General features: G+C 42.6%; 1 protein-coding gene across 3 annotated transcripts in view; it reads right to left on the reverse strand.

Moving 5' to 3' along the window:
* Window positions 1-4,703, reverse strand: part of LOC124706987 (photosynthetic NDH subunit of lumenal location 5, chloroplastic-like) — a 100,572-nt gene extending 95,869 nt beyond the window's left edge. For 2 of the 3 annotated variants that reach the window (XM_047238650.1, XM_047238649.1), the window contains exons 1-2: window positions 4,642-4,703; window positions 4,384-4,557 (exon numbers count right to left, since the gene is read on the reverse strand). In XM_047238650.1, coding sequence (XP_047094606.1) covers window positions 4,384-4,557; window positions 4,642-4,671 — 204 coding nt within the window. In that variant the 5' untranslated portion in view covers window positions 4,672-4,703. Of the gene's footprint in view, window positions 1-881; window positions 1,059-1,097; window positions 1,251-1,363; window positions 1,450-1,539; window positions 1,595-3,183; window positions 3,273-3,354; window positions 3,506-4,383; window positions 4,558-4,641 lie in introns of those variants that run through there. The other variant, XM_047238651.1, reaches the window with a different exon arrangement.
* Window positions 4,704-11,872: the final 7,169 nt, after the last annotated feature.

Below are 11,872 nucleotides of genomic sequence, written 5' to 3' on the forward strand. Positions count from 1 at the left end.
TCTCGGTTCTTTCCAGAATCAGAAAGCTGATTTGTGTTGTCCTGTCAGTCTCCATCTTGTTCAATCAGTCGTCTGAATCGCTTGGATGCCAAATGTTGCTGTTGATACTTCCGCTGGATTTTATCTCTTGAGTTGCAGTTCTGCCCAATTGAATCGCTCTCAAGTCTAAGGATGCGTTCTCAGCATTGTGATGCTCTCGATGGTAGTAATCTAGATTGGAGTTTCTCCTCTTAGTTGATGGTTTTAGTCTAGTTTTCTGTTTATTTAGCTTGGCATCGCCCGTGGAATCCTGACTGTTGGTAACTGAGACAAGAAAACAGAGGAGTACAATTTGCAAAAATGTACTACATCCGGACTTAAAAGATCGCCGCACGCACCTGCCAAAAACGTACATGCGCCAATTAAATCCGACCGGAGGGACAATTTTTGTTTCAGGTTTTAGCTCAAGTGGTCAACGATAGCCGCTGGTATGGGAACAATTTGTTCTGACCCGGGTTGGGGAACGGAGTTTTGGCCTATCAATTCAGGTGAATTATGCATGTTGAAGCGATCACGTCACACACTAACTACTCAGAGTGATAATGGAACTCTAATTCAGAGCTTGAAGTTAGAAAAACTTATCTAAGGAGTGTCCATCCACGAATTACGTATGTTTCAGTAAGCAGTAAGTTTAGGCAGGAATACAAATTAGCAGTATCCCAACCCAATGCTAACTGTTCAGAGCTCTGAAAATGATTGCTGTTGCAAAAGAGAGTTACCGGACGTCTATCCGAAGTCACACACCATGTGTGTTATTTGCTCCAGAAATTGTAATCTAATAATACAAACGTCAACATAGTCTGAATAAACTGTGCATCAGCGTTGCAGATCATTCACTGACTGCACCTTGTATCATCAGTGCGTACTGCGACCCTCCCTGTTCAAAACTGCAACCAAACCTGATCCACTCGTACGCACGAGAACTTGATAGTTGCTCGTCGCTTATAGGTATTAATGCCAACTCAGCATGATCCATAACTACTTGGATAAAGCCCAACGAAACGAGTTCATGGCAAAATCTAGAGGCCGAGATGGGAGTAGAGAAATCTGTCTGAAGCTTAGACCACTGGAAGCTCCCCGCACTCGCTGATGGTCACCTTCTTCTTCGGACGGTCACCTCTGTCAGTCTCCGACGACTCTACCAGACTCACGATGTCCATGCCTTCGAGAACCTGGCCAAAGACAACGTGTCTCCCGTCCAGCCATGATGTCTGCAACCAAAGTAGCATAGCAGCCACGCCAGTTTGGGAATAGTCAACAAACATGAACTACACAATCCATAGAAACTGAAGCAGCAGTAAGAAAAAGGGTATGGCTACGCTACCTTGACAGTGCAGATGAAGAATTGGCTGCCGTTGGTGTTTGGTCCAGCGTTAGCCATGCTGAGCACTCCAGGTCCAGTATGAACCACTACCAACAGTAATCCATATGCAATCATCAGTCAGCATAGAGCTTGAAGCACAAATAGCATGATACAGGCTTGTTTAGTGTAACACGTACATTTGAAGTTCTCATCCTTGAAGGTGCGGCCGTAGATGCTTTTCCCTCCAGTACCCTGAAATAATTGATTTTCAATTAATTCACATGCGACTGTTGAAATCTGCACGTTTCTAAGCTATCGCAAGGGTCAACTGCAGAAGTACTTTGCCCATGAATAGGCTAGTGAGCATCAAAAGGTGGACAGTGCAACTTCTATCCATTCTAGTGAAAATGCAGATCAAACACAAAATTATATATCCATCAATATGGAGAAAAAAGACTTGATGCTAATCTCATTATAATCTAACTGTGAAAGCCACAGACCACAAAACAAATATAAGGATGTAAATGCATCCTGCAAGTGACAGGGACCTAAACATCTGTACATGCTACTTTTTTCTCTATCCATAAATGTATCACAAACCACAAACTAATCAAATTGCTATAATACGATTCTTTTTTTTTTGCCCCAATAATGAACGAACTGAAACCAGGTAGAGTTGTGCTAAATGAATCAATTCAATCTTTTGAGCAAAGGTATTTGCATAGTAGCAAGTGATATGGTCCCAAACTTCTCTTAGTCTAATATGCAAGTACCCTGAAATTATAAGTTTTCGTTCATTCAGACCCAATTGTTGAAAGTGTTGAAGTGTATATGTGGACCAGGGTGTTGAAGTGTATATCTGAATTACCTAGCCATTTCAATCAGTTTGGACTTTTGGTTGTGTTGGCTAGTGCATGCAGCTTAATATGGTATCAGAGCCTAAGGTCTCGAGTTGGAGCCATGGCTTTCGAAATTTATCGAAAAATTTAGGTTACCCCCACGGTGTCCACGTATAGGCCTCTTGAGCCATACCTCTGAGTCTATTCACATGTTGACTTTCCACGTCAGATGTGAGAGGGGGTGTTGAAGTGTATATGTGGCCCAACCCTTTCCATCAGTTCGAAATTTTGGTTGCGTTGGCTAGTGCATTAAGTTTAACTGAAAGCTGCATGTTTCAAGTTTCAACTTAGGCTATTGTAAGGTTCCACTGCAGAAGTACTTTGCCCATGCATAAGTTTAGTGGGTGTCAAAAGGTGGACTATGCAACTTGTATTTCAGTAGAAATCCCAATCAAACACAGAATCATATGTATGTGTCAACACGGAAAAGGAGTGCTCAAAGCTAATGTCCTTATAATCTAACCAAGAAGCTACTGATCGCAAATTAAATAAGAATGTAAATGTGTGTGTACAAGTGATTAATGACAAACAAAAAAAGATGCAAATCCAAGGCCAAAATGCACTATTAGAAATTTTATAAATGTTGGTACGTCAGCAAAGCTAGTACACCGATCTAAAACACTAGTACAGTTGTACAAGACAGCTTCTCTCCTCTGTACGGCAGAAAGTAAACTACAATGCAACGAAAAAAGTGAAACACTTAGCACAATAAACAATGAGCTGAAACAGCTGATTGTGCATAATAAAAATAAATAAATAAATATGTTCAATTTTGTGAGCAAAGGTATTTGCATGGTAGCAAGTGATACAGTCATTAACTTCTCTTTGATGACACAGAGGTATTCGCATGTTAGTCTTTTGAGCAAAGGTATTCACATGGTAATCGCTACAGCATAAAGATGCATGTGTAACAAACTAAAATAAACTGCACTTAGGACATACGTTGCCCTTGTCAAAGTCTCCACCCTGAATCATGAAGTCCTTGATGACACGGTGGAAACTCGACCCCTTGTACCCAAACCCTTTCTCCCCTGCCAAAAAAAGGAGAACCATGTCAAGCGCCTGACGAAACAGAACACATAACAGAAGAGGGCTCCGGTGTGTCCCTCGTACCAGTGCAAAGAGCACGGAAGTTCTCGACGGTCTGTGGAACGTCGTCCCCATACAGCCCGATGACAATCCTCCCAACCTTCGACCCCACAGGGTTCCCAATGCTTATGTCAAAGTAGACCTTGTTTGTAACTTTGGACTGAAGGTCAGCTGCCTGCAACACATGAAAGAACTGGATCAACACCATGACAAGGTAAGCATATGATGGGTGTAACCACAAAAGCGGCATGCCAGTCACACCACAGTGAAATCCACATTTGCAGTAACACAACCTACTTGCTTCATCAGACCGCCCAGCGATAACACTAACTGAACATAATGAATAAACGCTAACACATGCCATACTCATGTACCATTCGCTGCATGTAACAGACTAGCACTCGCAGAACCTAGCCTAACAGTTACCAGGAGAAATTATGCGATGAACCTCCATTTGTAACTATTCAAAGAAAAATCTCAGTGAGCGACTTACAAAAAACCATGGATAATTCTGGAGAATTTGTCATGAATGCTACAACTTGGCACGGCTAGGGTACATAATTTTCACATCTGCAAACCCTACACCATGGAAAGATAAACAAAAGAGCGTCCTACAATAGCTGAACTTAATGAACTAAGACGACCACAAGCCATGCTCATGTATGACTCCCTGCATATAACGCTCCCTGAAATCCTAACCCAACGGTTATTAGAAAAATATCCTGTAATGATAAGGCTCCTTTTGTAATGAACAAACACTAACACATGCCATACTCTTGTATGGCTCACTGCATCTACCACTCCCTGAACCTAGCCTAGAAGAAATTCTCTGATTATAAACCTCATATTGTAATTCTGTTTGCAGAAAAAACATTCAGTGAAGTGCCTTAAATAACCATGGACAATTCTAGAGAAATTTGTCATGAATACAACAGCTGCTACCTACAGCTGGGATACGGAGTTGCGTGAATGTTCACATCAGACAACACAGATTGCAACCCAGCTTCATTATTATCGAACTAGAGTATTATAGATAAAAGGCGCTGGCTTTACATAGGGTTCGGCGCTGGCGGAGGTGACGAAGCGCGCGCGGCTGTGGGGGCCACCGGAGACGGAGACGGCGGGAGACGCGACGCGGCCACCGCGGAGGGAGAGGAGCGGCGACGATGGGGGCCTGGAGGCGAGGAGGGACGCCCTCTGCGCCGCCGCCGCCGGGCGCGCCATGGCCTGCAACGATCAAAAAGCAGGTAACAGGAATCAGGCACGACGATGCGGAGATGGCACCATTGAAGGGGGAGGGAGGAGGCTCACGAGTGTGGCGAAGGAGGTCGCGGCCGCCATTGTTGGAGGTGGAGGTGGGGAGGAGAGGTTTGAGGATGCAACTGTTGGCAAAAAGGATAATGCGCACCATTCTACTGTATATGTGTGGGAAGTGGTCGGTAACCGGGCCAACGGGCTGGCCCGGCACACCAAGGCCTGTTGTCGAAGTACACCAAATCCTTGCGGGCCGGCACGTTTAAGCTATATGTTGATGATACGATCTTATTCATGGAACACGACTTTTAGAAGACAGTGAACATGAAGCTAATCTTTTGTATTTTTGAACAACTGTATAGGCTAAAGATAAATTTCCACAAAAGTGAGATTTTTTTGCTTTGGAAATGCAAAACTTTTGGTTTAGCAATATAAGAATATTTTTGGGTGTGAGGCTAGTGCTCTACCCTTTAAATATTTAGGAATACCGATCCATCCTAGGAGGCAACTAAACAAAGAGTGGGACCCAGTAGAGAACAGGTTTGAAAAGAAACTTGGTTGCTGGCAAGGGGAGATAGGTTGATCCTTATAAGTTCAGTTTTGACAAGTATTTCTATGTTCATGTTGTCCTTCCTCGAGATACCTAAAGGGGTATTAAAAAGGTTGGATTTCTACCATTCTCGTTTCTTTTGGTAAAGCGACCAAAATAAGCGAAAATACTGGTTATCTAAGTGAAATATTATTTGTCTACCCAAGGATCAAGGAGGGCTAGGTACTGAGGTAGAGATTAAAAAACATATATTTATTAAGCAAATGGCTTTTTAAGCTACTTAATGAAGAAGGCGTATGACAAGAGCTATTTCGCAACAAGCACCTTTATAATTAGGCATTGTCACAAGTGCTGGCGAAGCCCTCTGATTCTCCTTTTTTTGGAAGGGCCTTATGCGAGTAAAAAATGAGTTTTTCCATAGAGCCTCTTTTGTTGTTGGGAATGGCCGATCCACTAGGTTCTGGAAAGGTACTTGGTTGGGTCAAACGTCACTTTCTAAAGAGTATCCTTTGCTTTATACAATTGCACGCCGAAGAAATGTCTTGGTGGTTGATGTATTAGCAAACAATCCTTTAAATATTGAGTTTAGAAGGATTCTTTCCGATGATAAATGGGATATGTGGATTCATTTGGCGAGGCGTCTTATGTCTACTACTTAAAAATACTAAAGTGGTTCCTTATTCTGCCAACCACAATACGTTTCCCCCCTCTCCCCAGTTTGGTCGTCCTTTGGTCGTCCACCTCCCCTCCCTTCGTCCCCCGCGCGCAAATGGGCCAAGCCCAACAGATTTGAGGAATCGGCTGACAGTCCATGTACACCGCGCACCACACGCATGACCTCGCCCATCCGCAACGCCGCCTCCCCCAGCGTTCGCCGCCGCCGCGCCGGGCGAGAGCGCCATGGATGGTGCTACCGTGCGAGCGCGGCATGTCATGGTAGTATATTCTCCATCGTCTTGGGCCATCTCCGCCGCTGATTAGAAGCCATCTGTTCGCTCCTCGTCTCCTCTCTTTCAGCATCACCGCCACCGCCAGTACCGGCCGTCTCCGCCGCCGATTGGCGCCGCCATGGAGCAGCCGGACTACGCTTATTCCCCATCTACTCCCTCTCTCGTTCTCGCTGTAGCCGCCACCCAGTACTACCGCCTCGCTATTCTGCTGCTAACCCTAGCCGCCTCTACCCAAGATGAGGAGATGCCTTCGATCGCAGCCATCATACATCGGAATCTACATGAGCGAAGGTTCAGCAGCGGAGGGCTACATGGGGCATCACCATCCTCCATAGCAGACGTGATGAGCAGCTGGACGGTCGGAAGGAGTTCCTTCGAGTCCTCGGCCACATCTCCGGTGAGCCATGTCTGGCGGCGGGTGCAGCGTCTGTACAATCTGGATCTCACGCCGCTCGAAGCGGTCGCCTTTTTCAGGTACGCACGACTTACACAATCTCCCACCTCTTATTTTTTGCATACAGGCCTAAACTAGCAGGCAGCTTCTCACGCAATACAACAGCAAGCAAATTGCAGATGTTAGCCAACGGATCAACTGTTGGAGATCTTAGCCAACGTATTATTTTTATTTGGTGATTCCTATGGAGAGGAATTTGATGATGCACGTTGTTTCTTTGGAATATCTATGACACTAAATTTCAGATTATCTCCATATACGATGCTTGAACTTTTCATACCAAGTATCCAGATTTTATCAAAATCATCTGTAATTGGAGTGTATTAGTTTTCATTCATAAGTCTAGCTATTGCAAGATTTCATTTTGTTACCAATTGCCCATGCCAAAAATAAGCTACATGTATCGTGTACTTAGTTGTGCAGGTAGCTTACTTATATCTATCTCACAGGAATGCAATCCAAATGAATATTAGATGTTCATGATTAACTACTAGCATGACATGCTGAAATTTATTTTATGCTCCAATTCAGTCTTTGATGAGTATCTGTTCTGTTTTGCTGTTGGATTAATGAAGTTCAGAGACTGATATATATTTATAATTTTATGAGTACCTGGCTGCCGTCAGTCTCCTCGTCGCTGCCTGTACCTCCAGACTATGTACTGAAAATGAATTTCGTTGTTTGTGATGCTTAGTCTCACTAGAACATGCATTTTTGCATTTTGAACTTACGTTTTATGTCGCTGACTAGATTAATTCAGAAATGCATCATATGTTGGCTGATAGTTCTTAAATTTCCATACTGACCTTCAAAGGAAATAGAATCATGGATGATTGGACTGGAAGTTACTAACTGGATCCAGTCCGTCTTATATCTGCTATTGGGCGAGTGCTTAATTGTGCAGATGTTTCTTGGTTTTGGAGTCCACTTCCATTGTCAAAATAAATCTATTTGGTCACATTATATAAATGCTTTGGTTCTGCTAGCTTCTGGTAATATGGTAAAAGCCTAACTTATGCGGAAAACAGAACTGCTAAATGAATTTAATAGTGTAGATTTATTTGAGATTTAGGGTGTTCATTAGTTAGTGTATTTACCTGGAGATCAGCCAGGTTTACTGTTACGAATTGTTGCAGATTTTTGAAGTTACTGATGTTCTCTGATTTATCTTGTTAGCAAGGCTGGCATGCACTTTGGGGAGGCATATGTGAACATCGAAGAGCTTTGTGCACTTCATATGCGAGCGTTAGTTTGAGCTTTGTGCACGTACGGTGACAGAATGCCCTTTGGCTTTGACGATGCATGATGAAGCGATGACTGTCAGGTGTAAGCTATCAACACAGATTTGTTCATTGGAGACGATGCTACAGTTTCCACATAGGTGTGTAACACAGTCCACGTCCTTAGGAATCTCATAGAATGTTTGTAAAATAGCTTTTCTATGTACTCCTCTTATACACTATTGATAGATCTATGGTCAACTGAAAAAACGTGAAGAGTGCGGGCATTTACTTTGCATCGGATGTGATTATAATTTGCTTAGCTGTTTAAAAGACTAAGTGAATAAGAAGACAACCAGACCATGCTTGCAGCACTGTTAGTTGTGCTGTTGTGGATCATATGTCGTCACCATTCTCAAGTGTTATTGAAGGAGGTCCTTCCAAGGCAGAAGCTAGAGGTTAGCAATACATGGGTTACCATTTTCTTCATGGCGCCTTGTGTTGTTGGACAGTAAGCTGACATACAAGTACATGAGCTACATTTACCTTGGATTACGAGTAGAGTGAATCATGCTGTCGAATAATTATTCTTCAGAAGCAAAGCTAGCGTCCTTGTCTTCCTAGAAATATGATTGTTCATTATCTTGAGTAAGACACAATTACTTATGTTCTTGCTTTATATCTCTTGTCATTGTTTATACTCTTGGGATAGCTTTTCTTAAAAATTACTTGAAGAGTAATTGTTTTTATTTGTTGTATTTCAGTCATGAAGATTTAACTCTATTTTCTTAATTCGGTTTTTCAGTTGCGAAGATCACGGATTGAATTCCAGTTTCTACAGACACAGTAGCCATCCGTCCTCGCCCCATGTGCTCCGCCCAACAAGGTATGAGCTCCCTTTATGTTTAGAAATAGGGTTCATTTTCTTGGAATTTTTCAGTACTACATATAATATTGGCATTGCATGTTATATGTACATGTTTATTTGGTTAACCATTCACCGAGTGCATGCAATATTTTCCGTCCCACGCGGCGGCGAGGATGGAGGCATAGAAGGAGCGTGACGGTGTGGGCTCGCAGCCCTACCTTTCCGATTCGCCTCCTTATCTGTAGTGGCTGCCACTCAATCAATCTAACCTGCACAAATAGGAATATGGTGGCAGCGTTGCATGAACGGATGCATACATGTAAGATGTTTTATCTCGTTGTATACGTACTGTCGAGTATAATTTATGTTAGATTATATTTGTAAGACATAAGCTTGGATTATATGATTCGTGCTCTCTGAATGACAACATGGTTTTGTTTTTTATTAGGTATCTGATCCTCTATGAGTTCATTAACTACACGAAAAGTTCATTAACTTGTCGGGACATGAAGCGTCTTTTGACAGGACATCTGAAATTAAAATGTGTGCGATGGAAAAAGGCTTCTACATGACTATATGATTTGCTGCATGAGACCAGATGATTCTTCTGGTTAATGCATTTGTGAGAAATCCAAGAACAAAGGAGAAACTGGTATTCAGGGTTAAGATGGCCAGCCTCATGGATTACTTCCAACAACATCCGGAGGTACAACAATCGTCTACTAATTAAACATAAGTATTAATGCTCTACTCCAGTAAGGCTAATGGTCTAAGTTTGGTTGGTCGAGAGACTACGCCGCGTGGAGATTGTGCGCCCCGCGCTATGCCATGCTCTTGCAGATTTTTGTACCAACTATTACGACAACATTGCCATTTATCTCAGGAATAATAAAATCTATAATTACATGTACATCTGCTTTTAGTGTGTATGCTCGTAAGCATTTACCAATATTTGTTTGCATCACATTAGTTAAGAATGTTTTTCATTGGGTGGGTCATAAACATCACTGTATTTGCTTAGGTTTCCATTCATAGTGTGATTACATCATATCATTTTTGGATGAATTCTATTTATCTCAGTTTAGTGTTCATACTTCGTATAAACATCGGTGCTAGATGACCTAACATTCCATTGTTGCACTTATGCTAAAATACATTGTTGTCTCCGTCCTTTTGGCCGTTGCCTACTCTTGGCTGTTAGATAATTTAAAAATATTTTGGTCAGTATGCTTGCTCAACTATTTATTTATTTCCAGGGTGCAGTACTACATATTTTGATTTATTACCAAGTGTTGGTGTACTATACTCTTCAGTTCTTCAGAACTTTATGAACTTGAGTGAGATTCTCTGAAGAAAAAAGTTAAGGAGACAATACTCAGTATCTACTTCAATCTCAATTATAAACACAAGATGTGTGTGTGTTGTCAAGTGCAAACCTCTGGAGATTGATTTCACTATCATGCAATACTTAAGGATCAAGGTTTGTGGTTGATACATTAAAATTCTGCTCTTTTACTTATGGTGACATCCCAATGTAAATGGATCATTAGGTTTGTTATGTGCACTACCATGACCTCCATCGATAATGGTACCATCTTCTATAGTTTTATGGTCGTCAGTCGAGTTCTGCACACAGATTAGCAATGAAGGTGCAACGCTGGAGTTGAAGGTTGAGGTGAGTGGCACACAAAGGAGGAGCGAATAGAAATGGAGGCAAAGCTGGTGTATATATTTCTTTTTAAATTTGGGATAACGCTAGAGTGACTGGAGTTGGGTAATGTTGAGCCACCGCGCCTACTATATATATGTATAGGAGGACATTGGAATATCTTTCGCGAAATTGATTGAGATATGTTCAAATTTATGAATTCATGTGTCATGAACTTTGCACCGGTTGATATTGATTTTGTTTCTTCCCTGGGGTTTTGAATCTGATCCTAATATGGAATGCTGGCGTTGCAACTTTCTATCGATGGATGTTGTTTTACTTATATATGAGATGTTGGAGGGATCTTGCTGATAAGACATTTGCACAACAACACATGAAAGATTATACCGAAAAAGACTAAAAACCAATGTCGACACTTCGATGTTTTGCTCAAGGAAAGGGTATATGAATGAGACGTCCTGTAAATATTTTGGATGTGGTGCATGATGTTATACAAGAAAATGTTTTATATGTTTCATTGTTTTTTTATCCCGTAGCAACGCACGGACATTTTTACTAGTCTTTACTATTAAATGGGAGTTGGTCGTTTGACACTCAACGCATTTTGATGATCGTCATTAGACTCATCATGTCCATCCAATCACCAGTTAACATCTCCCCATCCTGCCATCTGTTTGATCTAATACGTCGGCCTAAATAGTTGCGAAAAAATCGCTCACATTACCATCATCGTTTTTCCAAAATCTCTTTCATTATCATAAATGCTACCTAAAATCTAGAGCGGTATTACCAAAATCCAGCGCCACGGCGCTAAGCATGCAATCAAATCACATATCACCTTTCCATCTAAAAAAATCACATATCACCTTCCAAAGTAGTGTGGAACAAGCCCCGCCATCTTCTCTATGGAGCAAGTCCCGCACATCACGCAGCACGCAGCGCACCTGATCCCCTCCCCCTCTCTTCACTCAGCGGAGGCACCTCTCCTCCACCGGATCACCTCCCTCCAGTCTCCTCTGATCAAAGCAGCGGCGATCGAAGGGAGGCCCGGAGGCTGCCGGCGGAAACTCCCAAGGCAACTACCCTGCTCAACACAACGTTTCGCCGACCTCCTAGGCCTCGCACTAAGACTGCCGACGATGGCGACTGGCTCGGGATCTGGGACGACAGTCACTTCGTCTTCAAGATGTCCCGCCCGCCGCTGCCAGGGAGCTCATGGTTGCGCTGCCGCACGGCCTTACCAGATTCTTAAGGGCTATGTCGTCCTGCTGCTCAAGATGGACATTTTTGTGCAGGTTTACTTCACCCTCCTGTTCCTGCTCCACTCGATTGTTTGATGAAGACCATGACCTTCGGTTCTAGAAAATCTGCAATTGACCAGATCATTGATAGCCGAACCTTGTCAATGGACAATGCTTATGGGTTTCTAAGATTTTGATAGGTTGGCTTACCTCCTTGGAGAACAGCTGCAACATGCTTGACGATATGCCTCTACGGGCTGTAGTTAGGAATGGATCATGTACATGCTTAGAAAGTAGATTAGAAAATTTTCAATTCTTAAGTGCTTACCTTTGCTA

This window comes from Lolium rigidum, chromosome 4 (genome assembly GCF_022539505.1).
Source record: "Lolium rigidum isolate FL_2022 chromosome 4, APGP_CSIRO_Lrig_0.1, whole genome shotgun sequence".
NCBI lineage: Eukaryota > Viridiplantae > Streptophyta > Magnoliopsida > Poales > Poaceae > Lolium > Lolium rigidum.